This window comes from Cetorhinus maximus, chromosome 28 (assembly GCF_964194155.1).
Source record: "Cetorhinus maximus chromosome 28, sCetMax3.hap1.1, whole genome shotgun sequence".
NCBI classification, from domain to species: Eukaryota; Metazoa; Chordata; class Chondrichthyes; order Lamniformes; family Cetorhinidae; genus Cetorhinus; species Cetorhinus maximus.
Genome location: NC_135906.1, coordinates 26,073,421 through 26,092,243, shown reverse-complemented (window position 1 = coordinate 26,092,243; position 18,823 = coordinate 26,073,421). Strand labels below are relative to the sequence as shown.

General features: G+C 45.6%; 1 protein-coding gene across 3 annotated transcripts in view; it reads right to left on the bottom strand.

The window, feature by feature from the left end:
• Nucleotides 1–9,505: 9,505 nt before the first annotated feature.
• The window catches only part of LOC144668942 (zinc finger SWIM domain-containing protein 5-like), a 78,525-nt gene continuing 69,207 nt past the window's right edge, over nucleotides 9,506–18,823 (bottom strand). For all 3 annotated transcript variants that reach the window (XM_078531432.1, XM_078531434.1, XM_078531433.1), the window contains 3 exons: nucleotides 15,936–16,093; nucleotides 14,109–14,196; nucleotides 9,506–12,597 (listed from right to left, as the gene is read on the bottom strand). In XM_078531432.1, the coding sequence (XP_078387558.1) occupies nucleotides 11,735–12,597; nucleotides 14,109–14,196; nucleotides 15,936–16,093 (1,109 nt within the window). In that variant the 3' untranslated portion in view covers nucleotides 9,506–11,734. The remainder of the gene's footprint in view (nucleotides 12,598–14,108; nucleotides 14,197–15,935; nucleotides 16,094–18,823) is intronic.

Here is an 18,823-nt window from a genome sequence, read left to right as displayed (position 1 = left end):
GTAGCTGAACGCGCTGTCAGCTGTGGTTCTGTTCGGGGTATTCTCAGCTGAGTCATCATCGCTTCAAAATCCACTCCGAGACTTGAGCATGAAAATCAAGGCCGACAATCCAGTGTTGCTCATTTGGAAAGGTGCAGGTTTGTTAAGGGAAGGTCATCTCTGACTAACTAGACTGCATTTTTTTTTTTTGAGGTGGAGAGATGTGGGATGAAGGCAGTTTTGGGGGGGATGGGGCCTGCATGGATTTTAGTAAGGCTCTTGATGAAATCTCACATAGCAGGCCTGTCAAAAAAAAGGCTAAACGTCCCCGGGCTTCAAGGGAGAGATACAAATCGCATCCAAATCGACTAAGCGGCAGGGAGCGAAGGGGAATGGCTGGTGGGTATTTGTGTGACTGGAAGGCCATCCGCAGGGCTCTGATATAAACTACAGAAAGCAAAGGGCCCAGTCAGGATTTAAACTCAAACGTGGGTGGCATTAAAAAAACTGCAGGCGGTACAAAAATTGGACGTGTAGTTGAGAGTGGAGGAGGAAAGCTTTTAGACTGCAGGAAGGTATAGATGATCATGGCCATTAGGCAGCAGAGTGGGAAATGGAATTCAGGGCTGAGAAGTGTGGGGCTACACATTCTGGGAGGTCCACCGAGGCAAGGGAACACACAGTAAACAGGAGACTACAGAATAGGGTAGGGGAATGGTGAGACCTTGGGGGTAGGAGTCCCCGTGTCCTTGAAAAAAAATAGCAAGGAAGGTCAATAAGGCGGTTAAGAAGGCCCATGGCATGCTTCATTAGCTGAGGCCAATGGAACATAAGAGCGGGAGGTTATGCAAGAGCTGCGTACAAAACTATTTAGACCACATCTTGAGCACCGACTACAGTTCTGGTCATGACATGATAGGAAAAACTGATTGCACTGGAGAAGGGGCAGAGGGGACCTAGGAGGGTGTTGCCAGGCTGGGCTTTAATGACCGTAAAGCACTTTGAGAGACCCGGCGGTCATGAAAAGCGCTATATCAATGCAATTCTTTTTTTTTTTAAATGGATTAGACCAGGACATGTGGTTTTATAAGGAGAGAGCTGTTTCAGCCAGTGGTGACTGGTTGAATCATTCTTTTAACACTTAAGTAAGATAAGTTTTAAAAAAAAAATCTCAAGCATTTTCGGATGCAGAAATGTAGTTTTTGTATACAGTCCTGATCAACCAGGGGTTAAATAAGCAACAAAAATGAGTTTAATGAACCCTCAACCTATACATCTTTAAATAGCAGCTCGTGATTTTTAATGCCAAGTCTCGATTTTTAAAGAGTGTGTCTACTGCTTTATGAGATGGTCCGGTTGCCATGCCTGCCTAAGGCCATGGAACAGGTCTTTAAATTTTTTAAGGAAGCGGGATAGATGACTGCAGCAGAATGCAGGAACAGAGGGTCCGAGCTTGATTCTGGGGCCATGCGGTGATAGCAGAAAGATTTCTGTTTTGAAAGTTACTCCCTTGATTCCATCGCCCTCTGGTGGCATTTTTCATTCGCAACAGTTAGAATCCCCTGCGACATGTCCTCAGTTCTTGGGTTCGCAGGGGACCCTCAAAAGACGCGAGCATGCGAACCCTCCGCAATTATTGACACCATCGAGGACCTCATGTCACAATTTCTGAAAGGTGATAGTTACCTAGCCTTGGTGGAAGAAAAGGTCAGGAGGATCAACAGAGGCTTCAGTCATCGAAGTGTTGTATTAAAAAGAGCAGGGGGTGGGAGGGCATCATTGGATGGAAGTAGATACATAAGGGGACTTCGGGGTGAGGCAACTCCAAAGTGTAGGGCTGAGGCAGGTGACGTGGAGAAGGGAGAGATGCACAGGAGAATCATACAAACAGGAGAATGTCAGAGGAACAAGGTTGCAGGAGATTGCACGCGGAATGCAGAGCAAAGAAACTGCTGGTCTCACATCAGTGGTGGTGTTTAATGCTCCCCATGAGCCTCCTTTGAGCCCGTCAGCACATCCTTCATTCCTTCTCCCACATGTGCTTCCCCTTAAATGCACCAATGATATTCATCTCAACTGCTCCTTGTGGTAGAGTTCTACACCACAGGTAGAGTGTCATAGAAAAGTTACAGTACAGAAAAGGCCACTCAGCTCATGTCTGTGCCCACAAAAATAAAACAAACATCGAAACAAAAGAAACCAGCTGCTCATTTTAATTGCACTTTCCAGAGTGGGGAAAGAGATTTGCAATGGACTATTTGTTATGGAACAGGGTATCAATGCAGGCCAGTGAGGGAGTGTGATGGGCAGCAGAGTGTTGGAGGATTGAGATTCCTGCTTTATCCATGCTTTAGTCACCTGCAGATGTACCCACTACATGTTCTCTCTTTCCTCACCATCCATAAACTTTAGCGCAATGAAAATGCTGTTGCCCATATGCTCACCTGGTCCTGGTCCCATCACCCTTTCTCAAGGGCAAATGTTGGCCTTGCCAGCAACACCCGTATCTGACAAATGAATAAATAAAATCCTCTTCATCCTACCTTTAGCTCCAAATCCCTCAAAGCTTTGAATGCAAAATGCTTGTCAGTGGTTGATTCCCTCCAACGTCTCATTCCTTCCCAGCACTATAACCACTCAAGCCCTATAACGTGTCTCGGTGCACCTCCAACTCTGGCCTCTCATGCATCCCTTATCCCGATGTTAGTGTTCATCTTGTTCAACTGTGGAATTTCGTCCTTGAATTTCTCACTCTTCTCTCTCTCCACCACCCCCCCCCCCCATTCTCTCAAGATTCTCTTTAAACAATGCCTCTGACCAAGCTTTTAGTCACCCTTCCTTTGTCACAGAATCCATATTTGTCTGATGGCATCTTCTATGCAGCACTTGGGACAATCATACCTATATTAAAGGCAAAACACAAGCTGCAATATCTCCAACCACTTAAAAGTCCTATGCAACTTTTTTTTTTGATGTGTAGTGGTTTATGTCAAAACAACGCAGTCATTTAGTCTACAGCAAGATTCGACGAAGAACAACAAGATGCTCAGTGAATAGTTGGGGGAGAAATGCTGGCCAGAATAGCAACTACTCATCCACATAAATCTTTGGGATTCTGACATCCACATGAGTCAAGCTGTTAGAAACATTAAACTGAAGCCCCTATCATTCACACCATGATACTCAAATGCACCTCCCTAAGGCAGAGATACGAGCACTACTAGTACAATACTAGTACAAAGCTAGTACAATACTCAAGATAGTGAGTAATAGCCTTTCTTCAGAAGGCAATTGTATTGAATCCAAGTTGTCATGAATCTTTAGCCCGAGGTATCACGACAGCAGAGGTCTCGTGGCGCAGTGGTAGGGTTCCCTCACAAAAGCAGAAATACCTGGAAAAACTCAGCAGGTCTGGCAGCATCGGCGGAGAAGAGCAAAGTTGACGTTTTGAGTCCTCATGACCCTTCAACAGAACTAAGTAGAAATAGGAAAGGGGTGGATAGAGTTCCTACCTCTGGCCCAGAAGCTGAGTTCAAGTCCCACTTCAGGACCTGATGGCTACAGAAGGAGCATTCATAACATGACCAAACGGGTTGATTATCAGCCTGTAAATCATTCCAATATGCCTGATGGCAGGTGGTAAGAGTAGGAGTTTCCTGGTCAGCCATACCACAGAGAGCAACAGCAAACCACAGCAGCACTTTGCCAAGTGTAATCATGGACCAATCGAATGGAAGTCCCTGGTCAACAACACCCTCTTAAGGCATGGTACCTGGAGGAGGAGGAGGGTTATCACAGCAGAAACATTGCAGGCTTCACTGGTGTAAATCTAATTCAGCTCACACAGATGCTTTGGCCCTGAAGGACTAACTTTTGTCATTCAACCTCTGTCTTCAGCCCATCAGACTTCCCTGTTGTCCTTGTCCCACCCATCCCTTGCTTAAAACCTATCAAGTCTCTATTTTCCTAGTTCTGATGAAAGAAAGATCATCAGCATGAAGTGTTAACTGTTTCTTTACACAAGTGCTGCCTAGCCTGCAGAGTTTCCCCCCCCGCCCTCCCATTTCCTGTTTTTAAAAAAAATTTTTAGCTCTTACAGGATTGGACACCATCTATTCACGGACAAGACATTCAGTTTCCTCCTTCTCACAACTTCGCTCAGCAAAATGCTCTTTCAAAAAGAGCTTAGGATCAGAGATTAAAGCAGAGGTCACCGAGCCCATCAACGAGGGACACCTACACTCACCACCCTATGGGCCTAGTGCTGGAAAATGGGATTAGAATAGTTAGGCACTTGTTTGACCGGTGCAGACTCGATGGGCCGAAGGGCCTTTTTCTGTGCTGTAGACCTCTATGACCCTCTATTCAAATAACACTTCAACCTCTTACCTGCATCTTGAATTCCATGAGAGCAGTTTGAAAATTATAGATCAATTTAAACAAAAACTAGAAAGAGAGCTGGTATCAGTAAGCGGCGGTGAAGCTATTGCATTGTCATTAAACTACTGGTTCATGAATACCTTTTAGGGAAGGAAATCAGTCAACCGTACCTAGTCTGGTCTATGTGACTCCAGTTCCACATCGATGTAGTTGACTCTTAACTGCCCTCTGAGGGGGTCAACTGTGCCAGTTGTGCCAAACGCAAGACGATTAGGAATGGGTGGTTAATTTGCATCTTGCCAGGATATTAATTGAAAATGTAGTTATTGTCACGAGGTAGCAGCTGAGAATGCTGCGTCTAACATGTTACACGGCACCGGGTTCAACCAAGTGCTGGTGTATTTGAGTGCCTGGGGATTCAGTAAATTCTGATCCAAGTCCCTCCCTACACAGGCATTGCAATGCTGCAGCTAGTAACCTTCTGTTCTTAGCGATTCTTAGTTTTAAATGTCGATTCCAATCATTACTGGAGTCCTGGCTCAGACGGTCGTTCAGAGTTAGCACAGTTCACACACTACTCTCTACATGGAGTGGCACCAGGAAACAGATACTGCAGTAAGATGGAGGATGGAGAATTAACAACTCTTGGGAAAGTGGGTATTTGTGGACAACGAATGAGAGCAGGATTAGGTTTAGAGTCCAAATAGTTGAACAGCACATTAAAATTCCCCTGAGGTGTATTAACCTTTCCATAGCCACTTTGAAGAGAGCAGGGTAGACTTTCTAAAGATGTAAAGTGCAGACTGGGACTCCCGCTAGGGGTCCCCAACACAGTTAGTGTTGCAACCCAAAAGAGATTTTACAAATATTGGCCAAGACACCAAGGTGAACTGCCCTACTCTAATGAAATAGTGCCATAGGATCTGGTCCATTCACCGGAGAAGTTTAACGCCTCAATTTTAAAAATGGTACTTCTGACAGTGAAGCATTCCCTGAGTACTGCACTGGGAGTGTCAGTCTGGATTTTGGTGCTCTGAGTCTGGAGCAGGATTTGAACCCGTGGCAGACCCACTCCGTGCGAACAACTGAGCCACGGCTGACAGCAAGCAAAGGGAGAAGAGGGAGGTGAGGTGTTAAAGCCTGTTGCTGCCTTCAGCAGGGTTGAGGGGAGCTGTGGACCTCTCCAGATTGCCTGCAATGCTGATCAGGATTGGTGATGCTCAGTGTTAAGTATTCTATAAAAAAAAAGGAACCCATTTCAGCTTTTTCCTTCCCCTACAGTTTAAACTTGCTTGTAACAAGCAGCAGTCTAAACATATCAAACACCAGCTAGCAAATTTGGCCTCCACTGAAACACAGGGTCATCCAAACATCCACCAGCATTACTCACTCACACTATGGTCACTGCTCAAGTTGTATTTCTGTTCACCAGCCAATGCATGCCCTCATATTTGAATCTCCTCTCATTCAACATATTTCTTTATGCTCTCCCAGTTTTACCACCTGTCACAGGTGCACTGGAAGGGTTTACAGGCTGATACTCAACCTGTTTGGCCAGACCTTCCTTGGCCATCAAGTCCTGGGGTGGGACTCTAACCCAGAGCTTCTGGCTCAGTGAAGCCCTGAAAATGGTTGAAAGACGACGACAAGGAATCCCTAGCATCAGTCGGCTGAAAATGGAGAAGCTTGGGATGACAACTTTCCCACCCCCCCCCCCCACCAAACGAGTGACTAGTCGACGGTATAGAGGTGAATCCAATCACTGCTGAATTAAGTGACAGGACCACAAATCAGGAAGTTTAAAAAACGACCACCATCGGTAGTGTGCTTCAGTACATGCAAAAACCAACAACCGACTTAGGAGTGAAATCGTTCAATCGTTTAAATAGTTGGATGCACAGGAGGGTAGGAACATTGAGATGTACCAACAGGCCCTTTGTACCAAAGCAGAATAAAGGCAAAATTTTGCCTTAACAAGAAACTTTGTCGCTTTCTTTCAGGTGCTAAGGAACGCAAGCTCCAACAACTCATTGACACCAACGCCCATCCAGGACTCTCTACCCCTGCCTGTCTCTCTGACCCCATCCCATCTTCTAATCCCAGCCCCGGTCATGTATTCACCATACCCCCTGACCTTCCCCTCTCCGATGCTGAACTTTCAGTGCTCAGCAAAGGACTCAGTTTCATACCCTTACACCCTCACCTCAATGAATTTCGGGCTCGGCACGATGCTGAACTCTTCTTCCGCTGCCTTCGTCTCTGTGCTCACTTCTTTGGGCAGGAGTCCTCCCTCCACTCAACGGATCCTTTCACCCACCTCCAATATTCTCCCTCCACCTGGACCCCTCCCTCTGGCCTCTTACCTGCCCTTGATCTTTTCATTGAGAACTGTTGGTGTGACATTGGCCATCTCAATTTCTCTGCTCCCCTCACCCATTCTAACCTATCTCCTTCTGAACTTGCCGCACTCTGTTCTCACAGGTCCAACCCTGACTTTGTTATCAAATCAGCTGACAAGGGTGGTGCTGTTGTTGTCTGGTGCACTGACCTCTACCTCGCAGAGGCTGAGAACCAAATCGCAGACACTTCCTCCTACCTACCCCTGGACCATGACCCTTCGGCTGAACATCAAGCCATTGTTTCCAGGACTGTCACTGACCTCATCTCCTTTAGAGATCTTCCCTCCACAGCTTCCAACCTCAGACAGCCCACTTCTACCTCCTCCCCAAAACCCACAAACAGGACTGTGCCGGTAGACCGATCGTGTCAGCCTGTTCCTGCCCCACGGAACTAATTTCTTGCTATCTTGACTCTGTTCTCTCTCCCCTCTCCCCTTGTCCGGTCTCTTCCCACCTACACCCGTGATTCCTCTGATGCCCTACGTCATATCAACAATTTCCAGTTCCCTGGCCCTAACTGTCTCCTCATCACCATGGACGTCCAATCCCTCTACACCTCAATCCCCCACCAGGATGATCTGAGGGTTCTCCACTTCTTTCTCAGAGGCTCGAACAATCCCCATCTACCACCACTCTCCTCCGTCTGGCTGAACTTGTTCTCTCACTGAACAATTTCTTCTTAAACTTGTCTCACTTCCTCCAAATGAAAGGTGTGGCTATGGGTACCTGCACAGGCCCCAGTTATGCCTGTCTCTTTATGGGGTAAGTGGAACATTCCTTGTTCCAGTCCTACTCAGGTCCCCTCCCACAACTCTTTCAGTACATCGATGGCTGCTTCATGCTCTCATCTTGACCTGGAAAAATTTATCAATTTTGCTTCCAATCTCCACCCCTCCATCATTTTCACATGGCCCATCTCCGACATTCCCCTTCCCTTCCTTGACCTCTCTGTCTCAATTTCTGGTGATAGACTGTCCACCAATATTCATTACAAGCCCACTGACTCCCACAGCTATCTCGACTACAGCTCCTCACAGCCCGCTTCCTGTAAGGACTCCAACCCATTTTCAGTTTCTTCACCTCAGTCATATCTGTTCTGATGATGCCACTTTCAAAAACAGTTCTTCTGACACGTCTTCCTTCTTCCTTAACTGAGGTTTTCCACCCACAGTGGGTGACAGGGCCTCAACCGTGTCCGATCCATCTCCCATACCTCTGCCCTCACACCTTCCTCTCCCTCCCAGAACCATGATAGGGTCCCTCTTGCCCTCACGTTTCACCCCGCCAGCCTCTGCATTCAAAGGATTATCCTCTGCCATTTCCAGCATGACGCCACCACCAAACACATCTTCCCTTCGCTCCCTCTGTCAGCATTCCATAAGGACCATTCCCTCTGGGACACCCTGGTCCACACCTCCATCAACCCCAACATCTCAACCCTCTCCCACGGCACCTTCCCATGCAGCCACAGATGGTGCAACACCTGCCCCTTTACTTCCCCCCTCTCCTCACTGTCCAAGGGCACAAACACTCCTGTCAAGTCACTTCCCTTAATTTGGTCTACTGCGTTTGCTGCTCCCAACGCAGTCTCCTCTGCATTGGAGACACCAAACGCAGACTGGGTGACCGCTTTGCGGAACACCTTTGGTCTGTCTGCAAGCATGACCCAAACCTCCCTGTCGCTTGCCATTTCAACACACCACCCTGCTCTCATGCCCACATGTCCATCCTTGGCCTGCTGCAACGTTCCAGTGAAGCTCAACGCAGACTGGAGGAACAGCACCTCATCTTCCGACTACGCACTTTACGGCCTGCTGGACTTAACGTTGAGTTAAACAACTTCAGACCATGAACACTCTCTCTCCATCCACACCCCTTTTTTCTATATTTATTTTCTTTTACCCACTTATTTTCATTATTAAATTTATTTCCATTTTTATTCATTGTTTTATCCCCAGCTTTTAGCCTATTTTCGATCTTTTTCCCACCACCGTCCCCTCCCCCCACCCATCTGTCACTTTCCAGAGCGCTCACCCTGGTCCGGCCATTATCACATTCTGCTTTCCACTCTTAACGTCACCATTAGCACCTCCTTTAGCCAATATCACCACTATTAGCAACCCTGTGACCTTTTGTTTATGACATCTTTTACAATCTCTCCTTTGCATCCACCTATCGCTGGTCTTCTATCCAGCTTCATCTGTCCCACCCCCCCTTAAACAGTATATATTTCACCATATTTATACTTCCCTTTAGCTCTGAAGAGTCATACGGGCTCGAAACGTTAAATCTGTGTCTCTCCACAGATGCTGTCAGACCTGCTGAATTTTCCAGCATTTGTTTTTGGAATGAAGGTTAGGAATTGGACTGCTACTCCAGTACAGCACAAGAGAATGGAGGTGGTCTTGTGGCACAGAGGGTAACATCCCTGTCTTGAGCCAGAAGTTCCAGGTTCGATTTCCACTCCAGTACTTACGTCCAAGGAAGGTGCGTTCATAATGTGTGGCCAAACAGATTGCGTATCAAACGGTGAATCCTTCCAACACACGCCAGTGGAGAGTGGCAAGAGCGGGAGAGATTCCTGGTCAGCCACGTGATAGGAAGAAAATTGACGCTTCTACCATCATCATTCATAGCCCCAGACTACAATGCATGTAAAAGTGCATGTTGCCACAGCAACTCGGACTCCGGGTAATACAATACACCACAGTACAGGAGAACGAGAAAGAAAACTACAAATGCGGCAATTCAACGTCTTAATAGGTCTATTTCTCAACAGTGAAACCATTTACAAACTTCAATAAATATTTAACAAAAAATTTGGAATACACTGTACAAAAATCAAGAGCAATTAAACTGACCAGCAGCTGTTTTAAGTTTGTCCCTACAGCTGTGCAATACATCAAAAAATTTAAAGATGACACTGCTTTGCCCACAAAAGAAATTCAAGTACTGTATTACACATATTCCATAAATTAAAGGTTCTTTTAAACTTTCTTTCATATTAATTTGACAAATAAAATACTATTTACAAAATGTTTCCTCCTCCTTCCCTGAGATTGGGCTCAGTCACAGCACACACAGGTTTACATTTAAAAAAAAACACATGCGCCTGATCAGAATGGCTTATTGTTTTTCTTTTCTTCCTTTTTTTTTTAAAATTCAAGTTTGGCAGGAGTTTGTTGGCGAGAGAGAAACGCAGAGAGAGAAAGAGAGACGGAGAGACGTGCGCGCGCGCGCGCACACACACACACACACACACCCACACATACACATACAGACAGCAGTGGAAAGAGGTATACGTCAAAGAGGAGATTTTGGTATAGCAGGTAATGTGGTTATCTGCTGGGGTCTCCGGGGTGATTTTTTTGTTTTAGTTTTTGGTCGACGTCTGTGCGTTTTGAGCTGGCTCGAGACCGGGGCGAATGGGGTCAGAGAATACCAAGTGAAGGGAATTCGATTTCCTGCACATGCTGTCTCAGGCCCTAGGGAACAGAATATCAAGGTACCTTCCACATGCATCCCAACTATCACACACTTTTTATTTAATTCTTGAAAGAGACTATTCCTTTTGACAAGCTCATTGCAAGGAGCTAAAATCTACAAGGAGCTTCAATTAAGACTGCTCTGCACATTTTCTGAAGAGAGGTACAGGGAAACTACTACTACTACAAAAAAAAACAAACAGAATCCTTTAACCACCTGAAGTTGGTACACCTTTCACAGCCCTGTATGTCTCTTCTGTTAACAGCATTTTGCAATAGAATGGCAGCATTTCAACCCTACTTTAGGGGTTTAGGATGTACAAGTTCCTTTATTTTGGGAAAACGGTGGTTAGAAGGCTTCGGGGAAGGGAAGGTTTGCTCAGTGGTGTCCCCATTTAGAGAACCCAAACACAATCCAAACCTTACGGCACATGGAGGGTTTACGACAGCTCATTTGTAAATGTTAAAGTTAGACAGAAAAACAACTATTTGAACAAAAATCCTAAATGGATTGAATTTTGAGAAAATTGAAATATAAAAATACTGTTAATTAAGAGAGTGAAATCTAAGCTGTGCTTGGGAATGGAACAGTTCTATTTTTGGCACTGTGTCAGCATCACATTCGAGAGAAAAGAGAGGAGAGAGAGACAGAGACAGAGATGCAGAGCAAAGGGTGCTCTTCCTGACACTCAACTTTGTAAGGGCACCCTCCTATTGTGCCAGTATGAAATTGCCCCCTTTCCTATCACTGGCCATTGCAATGCACTCCCAAGAAAGGGGATTCTGCTTCGGGCGGGCGGTAGTGGGGGAAGGAGGCTGAAACCCCGTCTATAAACATCCCACCAGAGTGAGATTTACACAGGACTCTTCCTAATGAGGGTCCACCACTCTAGGCCTTCTGGATTATAGGTGGGTTGAAATACTCCATTATAAATTCTTTAACCATTAGGCAACCAAGTGGAGAGTACACTCAATTTATGGATTTAACCACACCCCTCCACCCCCTCATTAAAATTATGCCTCCAAGCAGGTACTGCAAAAGAGCACCCAGCAGCATACAATCGCTTCACAAGTAACTGCAACAAAGCACACAACTAACACTCAGGTCTGTGAAATGACAGGAGGCCTTCAGCCAGGGTGACCCACTCACTGGAAGTTTAGCATTCGCGTGCCAGCCTGACCACCATTCCTACCCCCCACCCCACCCCCTTAAACACTGGCAGGCCCAGTTTCTTAATGCCAGCACCCCTTCCTGCCCCTGGCAAGAATCCTGAAGCTGGAGGGCATTTTAAGCTCCACTCTTGGTGGATTTGCAGACTGGACGCCAGGGCAAGCTCCTGGAGGTCAGCTGATAAGCGTCTGTTTTCAGCCACGGAAATACTGCGCATGTGGAATGACTTGGTAGGTTTGTGCCTCTTTCTCGCCTTTGAGAGAAAAAAAAAGGGCTTCACTGCAACATAGGAAGACTTGGGACAGGCGGAATCCCGAATTTCAGCCAAAGCGTTCTCGAACCAGCATCATGAGCTTTTTCTTGCCCTTGTAGGTCTGTTTGAGGTTGTCTATAAACTGTGTAAACTGAATGTGCCCATCCTGAGCCATCAGGAAGGTCTCCCGAGCTTTGCTGAGGAATTCGATGAACTCGCCGTAATGGCGGGGGCTGATGTGTGTCAAGCGTGAGTGCGTGGTGCTGATGTAAGCGTCGATTGTCGCGTTGAGCAGCTGGCAGAGCGGGGCCTTTTCCGTCGACATGAGCTTCCCAGAATTCCTCCGGCCGGGAACGCCAGCCAGGCCAGGGGCAGACATAGTCCACCTCCTCAGGATGTCCGACAGCACGGGGGCACACTGCACGCTCTTGATGACCAGCGGCACTATCGCGGCCAGCTCATTCTTGCCCAGCGAGTGGCTCAGGGAGCAGGCCCACAGGACGTCGTTGATGGCCGTGTGCGTGTCCTGATTGTAGGCGACGTTGAGGTGGGAGAGGGCAAGGCTGGCCATTTTGTAGGCCCGAATCGGGAAGCCTCTGTGCTCCATGTATCGAGCGATGGTGAATAAGTGAGAGTAGCTCATCCCCGTGGAGGCAGAGTCCAGGACAATCTGGTACGCGGTTTCAAAGGCTACGTGGTTCTTTTCGCACAGCGTTAGAGCTGACAGTGCGCAATTCTGAGGGTCCTTCATTGTACACTGGAGTGCAAGTGTCCGGGCACAACTATCCAGCTCCTCGCGTTGGGTATAGTCCATGTTCAAGCGCAAAACAGTGGCATGAGATGTTACTGTGGCAGCTACGATTGTAGTCGCTTCAGTTGGAGTGAAGAGAGAATACCAATTCTGCATTATATTCATCAAGGCACAGACACCTGAAAAGATACGAGACAGATTCCTTAATAAGCACTGCTGGCGAGTACGGTTTAGGATTTCTGCTAAAATATTGGCAGGCTCCACAAATAAAAAGAGTTTGCATCTATATATAGTGCCATTCACAACCTCAGGGACATCCTGATGCTCTTACAGTCAAATGAAGTACTTCTGAAGTGTAGTCACTGTTGTAATGTAGGAATCAGGCCAGCCAATTTTGCACTCAAGGTCCCAAAGATAGCATTGAAATAAAAGACCAGGTGTTAGCTGTTACCAGGTTTTAGGTGTTAGCTGTGGGATAATGGTGGCTGCAAAGTTTACATCTACCAAAAAGAGGTTCAGAATGGTTTAAAATTCCATCTGAAAGGCCATCTCAAGAACTGCACTGGAAAATCAACATAAGAAACAGGAGGAGTAGGCCATTCAGCCCTGAGAGCCCACTCCACCATTCAATATCATGGCTGATCTTCAACACCATTTCCCTGCACTATCCCCATACCCCTTGATGTTTGCAATACGTAGAAATGTATTGATCTCAGTTTGAACATACTCAATGACTGAGCCTCCACAGTCCTCCAGGGCACAGAATTCTGAAGATTCACCACCCTCTGAGTGAAGAAATTCCTCAGTCCTAAATGGCCTGCCCCTTATTCTGAGACTCTGTCCCCTGGTTCGAGGTGCGCCCGCCCCCCCAACCCAAGGGAAACATTCTTCCTCCATCTACCCTGCCGAACCCTGTAAGAATTTTATATGTTTGAATGAGATGACCCCTCATCTTCTGAAATCCAGGGGATTAAAGGCCTAGTTTATTTAATCTTTCCTCACAAGACAACCCCTCCATCCCAGGATTTAGTTTAGTGGACTTTCCTTGCACATCCTTTATGGCAAGTTTATCTTTCCATAGGTAATGAGAACACAATAGTTCAGGTATCAATCTGGGTTTTGTGCTCTAATTTCTGCAGTGTCACTTGGACCGACTACACACTTGCTCAGAGGTGAGTATGCCATGGCTATCACTGGTTCAGAGGTAGCATCTCTTGGAGGAATAACAAGAAGGCCCAAGGTTAAATCTGGTTGACCTCAGTTGGGCCAGTATCAGAATTAATTACAATATTCCTTGGTTATATATAAATCGCGCGCGAGAGCGAGCGAAGGCCCTTTGCTCAAGGCTGGTGCTGGATGCCAGGCAAGAAGGAACCAGTCTTATCCATCAAGTGCACATTAGTTGAATTGCAAGGCCATAAGCATCAAGGTCACACAAATGGCCATTTGAGTACTGTACTAGAAAACAAGCATTAGCTATGAAACAGTAGCCCAGAGTGAGGGAGTAAGTGTTTCCAGGATCTGGTAGATAGCACATGATGCTTTTTACCTGGTGGTTGACTCTTAACTGCCCTCAGAAATGCAAGCCATGCAGTTCAAGGGCAATTAGGCATGAGTAACAAATGCTGGCCTTGCCAGGAACACCCACAGCCCATGCAAGAATAAATAAAATTGCACACTTGTTACTTACCAACTTCTGTAGCACAGCTCACCAGCCAACGGACCATCTCACGACGACGCCAGTTCATGGTAGACAGCGTCATTCTCATCACCTGTAGGTGGGAAGTACATCCACAGTCAAGCTACAACTAAGGGGCATTAATGCAAGTTCTGATAATGTAAAAGTAAAAACAGACCTCTTTTTTTAAAGAAAAATAGAACTTCGGGAGCTTCATTCAATTTCATAGCACAATGCCAGCCTGTTCATGACCGTGGCCGGGAAAGCCTCGTTACAGAGCACAGCACGATGGTCTCTGCCTCCAACACTGAGACACAGGCTCACCTACTGAGAGGAGGTCCGACTTTCAGCAGAACGAGCTGAAAAACGGGGCTGTACACCAAACCGTACCCCAACCACCGCAACATTAAAAATTCCAGGGAAGAGGGAGCATGGCATACAAACTGCCCAATGACCAAGTTGACAGACAGCTCATGCCAATTTCCCTAGCAAACTGCTGCACAACAAAGTTATTTCTCCAAGCTCACTCGGGAAAGGGCGCGCAGCATGGAAGTGTTCCAGGAAACGTTTACAATATCTTGCCAGGTGCAAGGGCAGGTGAGCAGATTTTAACAAGTCATATCTTTGAGCTTATTCTGAAACAGCACAAGATTTCACCACCCTGCACACACCCTCCCGTAACCCACCTCCCAAAATCTGCAGGTCTGAAATGCACAAAGCTCCTCAATTCCTCAATAGGTTTCAAATTCACTCCAACTCATTTGACCTCAGTGCTGCCCTACACAATGTTTGGGAGGTTCTCGAAGTAAAAACATCTACAAGAGGGCATGAGTTGAAGTTTGGAAATTATCAACCACACTTGAAGCAACTCAGATTGTGCAAGCTCCAAGCTAGTGCTGCAAGCATGGTTTCAAAAACTCTTCTCTTATTGAGACGACAGGATTAGAGCAGGACACTAGCTGTGGGCAAATGCAGTCAATCATCAATCACAGGCAGCTACAGGAGATTGACCTGACTGCAGCAGAAGTCTCAGTTTCTCCCCAGCCCCTTCAAATTAAATTAAGTCTTATCTATTTTTATAGCTTTATACACGATGCAGAATCCTTTCCTCAGTAAAAATGACAGGAGATGCTAGGAGTTAAAAAAAGATGTTTAGACTGTAGTTCATCTCCAGACTCTACTATTCTAACGCTTTCCTGACTGGCTTCCCACCTTGCAACCAACTTGGGTTCATCCAAGACTCTCCTACCCCTAGCCCAAGTCCCATTCGCCCATCACCCCATGCTCACTGAGCTACCTGGACTCCTAGTCTGGCAACGCCATGGTTTTAAAATTCGCAGCCTTGTTTCCCAAATCCTCCCATGGCCTCTCCTTTCTCATCTCTAATCTCCTCCAGTCCCACAGCTCAAGACCTCTGCGCTCCTCCAATTCCAGCCTCTCGAGTATCCCCGATTTTAACTGCTCCACCGTAGGCAACAGTGCCTTCAACTAGTCTAGGACCCAAGCTTTCCCTAAACCTCTCCACCTCTCATCCTTTAAGATGCTCCATAGAATCTGGCCAAACTTTTGGTCACTCCTAATCTATCCTCATGTGGTTTAGTGCCCATTGCGCTTTGACTAATGCTCCTGTGAAGCGCCTGGAAACATTTTTCTGCAGTAATGGTGCTTTATAAAATTCAAGCTGTTGTTAGGATAATTTCAATTACTGTGTAAATTCCAACATTCTCCATGAAATTCTGCAGACGTGAACATGAAAAAGGCAAAATTTCAAAAAGGCCAAATTGACCGTGAAGAACTGTCACAGATACCATGACAACACTAAAACAGGCCCACCTGTAGTCCTAGCTCCAGGGATACATTAAGGAGTGTAATGTCGGGTGCACAGTTTGGTGGCGTAGCTGTTTTGCAAGCATCTTGTGCTAGCTTGTATATGAGCGATGGAGAATGAATGTTCTGTTGAATGGATTCCAAAACCACTCGCAGCCACTTTGGGTCTCCTGCAACAAGAGGGAGCATTAATTGATCAATCCAGGAGACAAAAAAAAAATGAACACTTAAAAGCAGGCAGGGGTTTGAACTGTAGCCTATGGCTCATTAATCATGCTGAGCTTCATGTTTTGTGTATAACATTTTTCATACATAATGACCTGATAGGAACCGTGGTAAGGAACCAAGTGTCTCCTAAGGACAAAAGATTCAAGACTCAAAACTGGTACTGCATTCCTGAGGTATCTTGATTTAAAAAAAAACACATTGGGGAAAACATCACCACTTTTTATTTTTAGTCAAATTAATTAAACGTTAAAAAAAATAATTAAAAAAGGGAGATGTGAGGAGAGTTAAATATTTTTAAATGGATTGCCACAAGGAATTCCCTAATAGCAGTAGTGGTGGAATAGAATCCATAATGGAATTAGTGCGCTTAGTGCTTTAGAAAGAGAAATATTAAAAATAAACAAGTGTTAGGAGGAAAGGAACCATGGAGCCAGTCGAAGTACCATGGGCTGAATGGCCTCCATCTGCACCAAGCTATTCTGGAATCATCAGAAGCCAGGTGCATAAACAATAATATGAAGGCACAGATTCACAGCCACACTCCTTTGATGTGTACAGAGATATTCCTCCAGAGGGAGGAAAAAAATCAACTGTTGCTCCAATCCTTGCATCTTGAAATTGTATAGTTTGGGTGAGGTGGTGGGAGGCATTTGGAAGAATCCCAGAACAACTTGCCACCTGCCCTCCTGAATATAATAAAAACTGCAAGGTGCAAGAAGATGGTGGTTCTAAAGACAAAGAGCTAGCTTTCCCCAAGAACTATTTAACATAAAATGTCATAACTGCCCCAGGTTCGCCTTGGAAATAAAAGCTGAAGATCATGCAGAAAGCAAACAATGCTGGAAGACTAAACAACTCCATAACAGGGACTTGAAAGTGCCTGTTTAAAACCAAAAAAAAAAAAAATCACAGAAGCAACTCATTTCCCATTTTATATTTAGGCTTTCAAGAGAGAAGATGAAAGTGGTAGAAACTGAAGTGGAAGCAGAACACATCACAGCTGACGTTTTCATAAGCTCATTTCTCAGGAAACCATGAGTTTCAGAAACTGTGTTTTGAAAGCAAGTCCAGTAAAAACAGGGATCTTAGGGTAGAACGCTTGGTTGAGAAACATTGGGAAGAGGAATTGATACATGAGGAAGGGGATTGCAGAACTTCAAGAGTCCGAAATGAATTTCTACAAACGATTGCACAGCTACCAGGGTTACCCAACTGTATCGGGAAATCTAGTTTAGCTGTTCCTATTTGTCATTGTGTAAGTGCCGGGCCGAGTGGTGTAGGCGACCCTGGTCCTCCAAACTTGCCAATCATAGCAACAACAGATGCCCTTGCTGTTGGGAGTTCTGGTTAAACTAGTCTTTAATGTTGTCTAGCTGCTTCCTTCCCTGTCGGCCTCTTGCTTTTCTTCCATTCATCCTTCCGGTGGAGATTAGGCCCCAACCTTCCTGCACGGACAACATGTCCGAAGAACTGCATTTGTCTTCTTTTGATATCACTCAAGAGTTCTCTTGTTCTTCTGGCCTACTACTTCATCGTCACCTTCTCCACCCAGCTTACCCTTCGTATCCTTCTTAAGCACCGCATTGCCAAGCTGCTGATTTTCTTTTCTTCCTATTGCTATTAACTAAGTTATAACTGTGGGTATTGTTAAAGTAATTCATGCTAAGTTGTTAGCTTGGCTTTTTTAAAAAAATGTATAATCCTGAAAAAGTGCAGCTCAGTTGGTCAAGAAACGAGTTGACAAAAATGGCAACTGGTATATTCAGAACAATGCATTCAATTTAGCCTTGTATTACTTTAAGTGTTATTTTTGTTAAAATGCAGTGTTGGTAAAACTATTAGTTACCTTTCCTAGAAGTGTTCAAGTTGAAGCAAATTATTTAATTCCAGCTGCAAAAGGCCCTCCACACGTTTTTTACCGCCCCCCCCAACGTGGTCACTGCTTTTAAAAGTTAAGTCAGAATTATTTCTGTGCAGTGATAACCAGTTGCCTCTTGGTGGCACCATTAATGTTTTCTCTGCAGTTTGCAAACAGTGGAAACATGAGCAGGTGGTTCCGCCCACACGCTTCTGGGTCCAAAATGGCTCCATTACAAATAAGCCAACAGTTCTGGCAGCAAGAACTACATTCCTGTATTGTTACATCTATCAGTTGGAATTCAACAGACTTAGGTGACTATAGGAATTCAGTTGTGGGAAGTTAGCTTGTGGAGTGAGAAGGGCCAGCTTGGGAGGAGTGCGCCTATGTTTTGCAATAAAATTCACATTAAAAAAAAAAATCGGACTTTAAAAGGGGGTCTGTTCTTCAAATCAAAAAAAAGCCCCCCAGAAGTACACAGAGCAGTCAGTATCCAAAGGTAGGCTAATTCTTCAGCAATGAATTAGAGGCAGGAGAAGGCCATTCAGTCCCCCAAGCTGCTCCGCTGTCCAATAAGATAATGGCTGATCTGATTGTGAGCTCAACTCCACATTCCCATCTACCCTGTCTCTACCTCAAAACTGTTGGACAAAAGACACCTTCCTGTTTTGGATGCTGACTCCTTACCCAAAATTTCCAACCATCTCAACCTTCGTTTTGCATTTCCAGCACTTGAAGTTTCTCTTTAACCTTCTCAAAATCATACTGCAAACAAAAGGATTTCACCATCACTAGTTGAATTTGCTGTTATGGG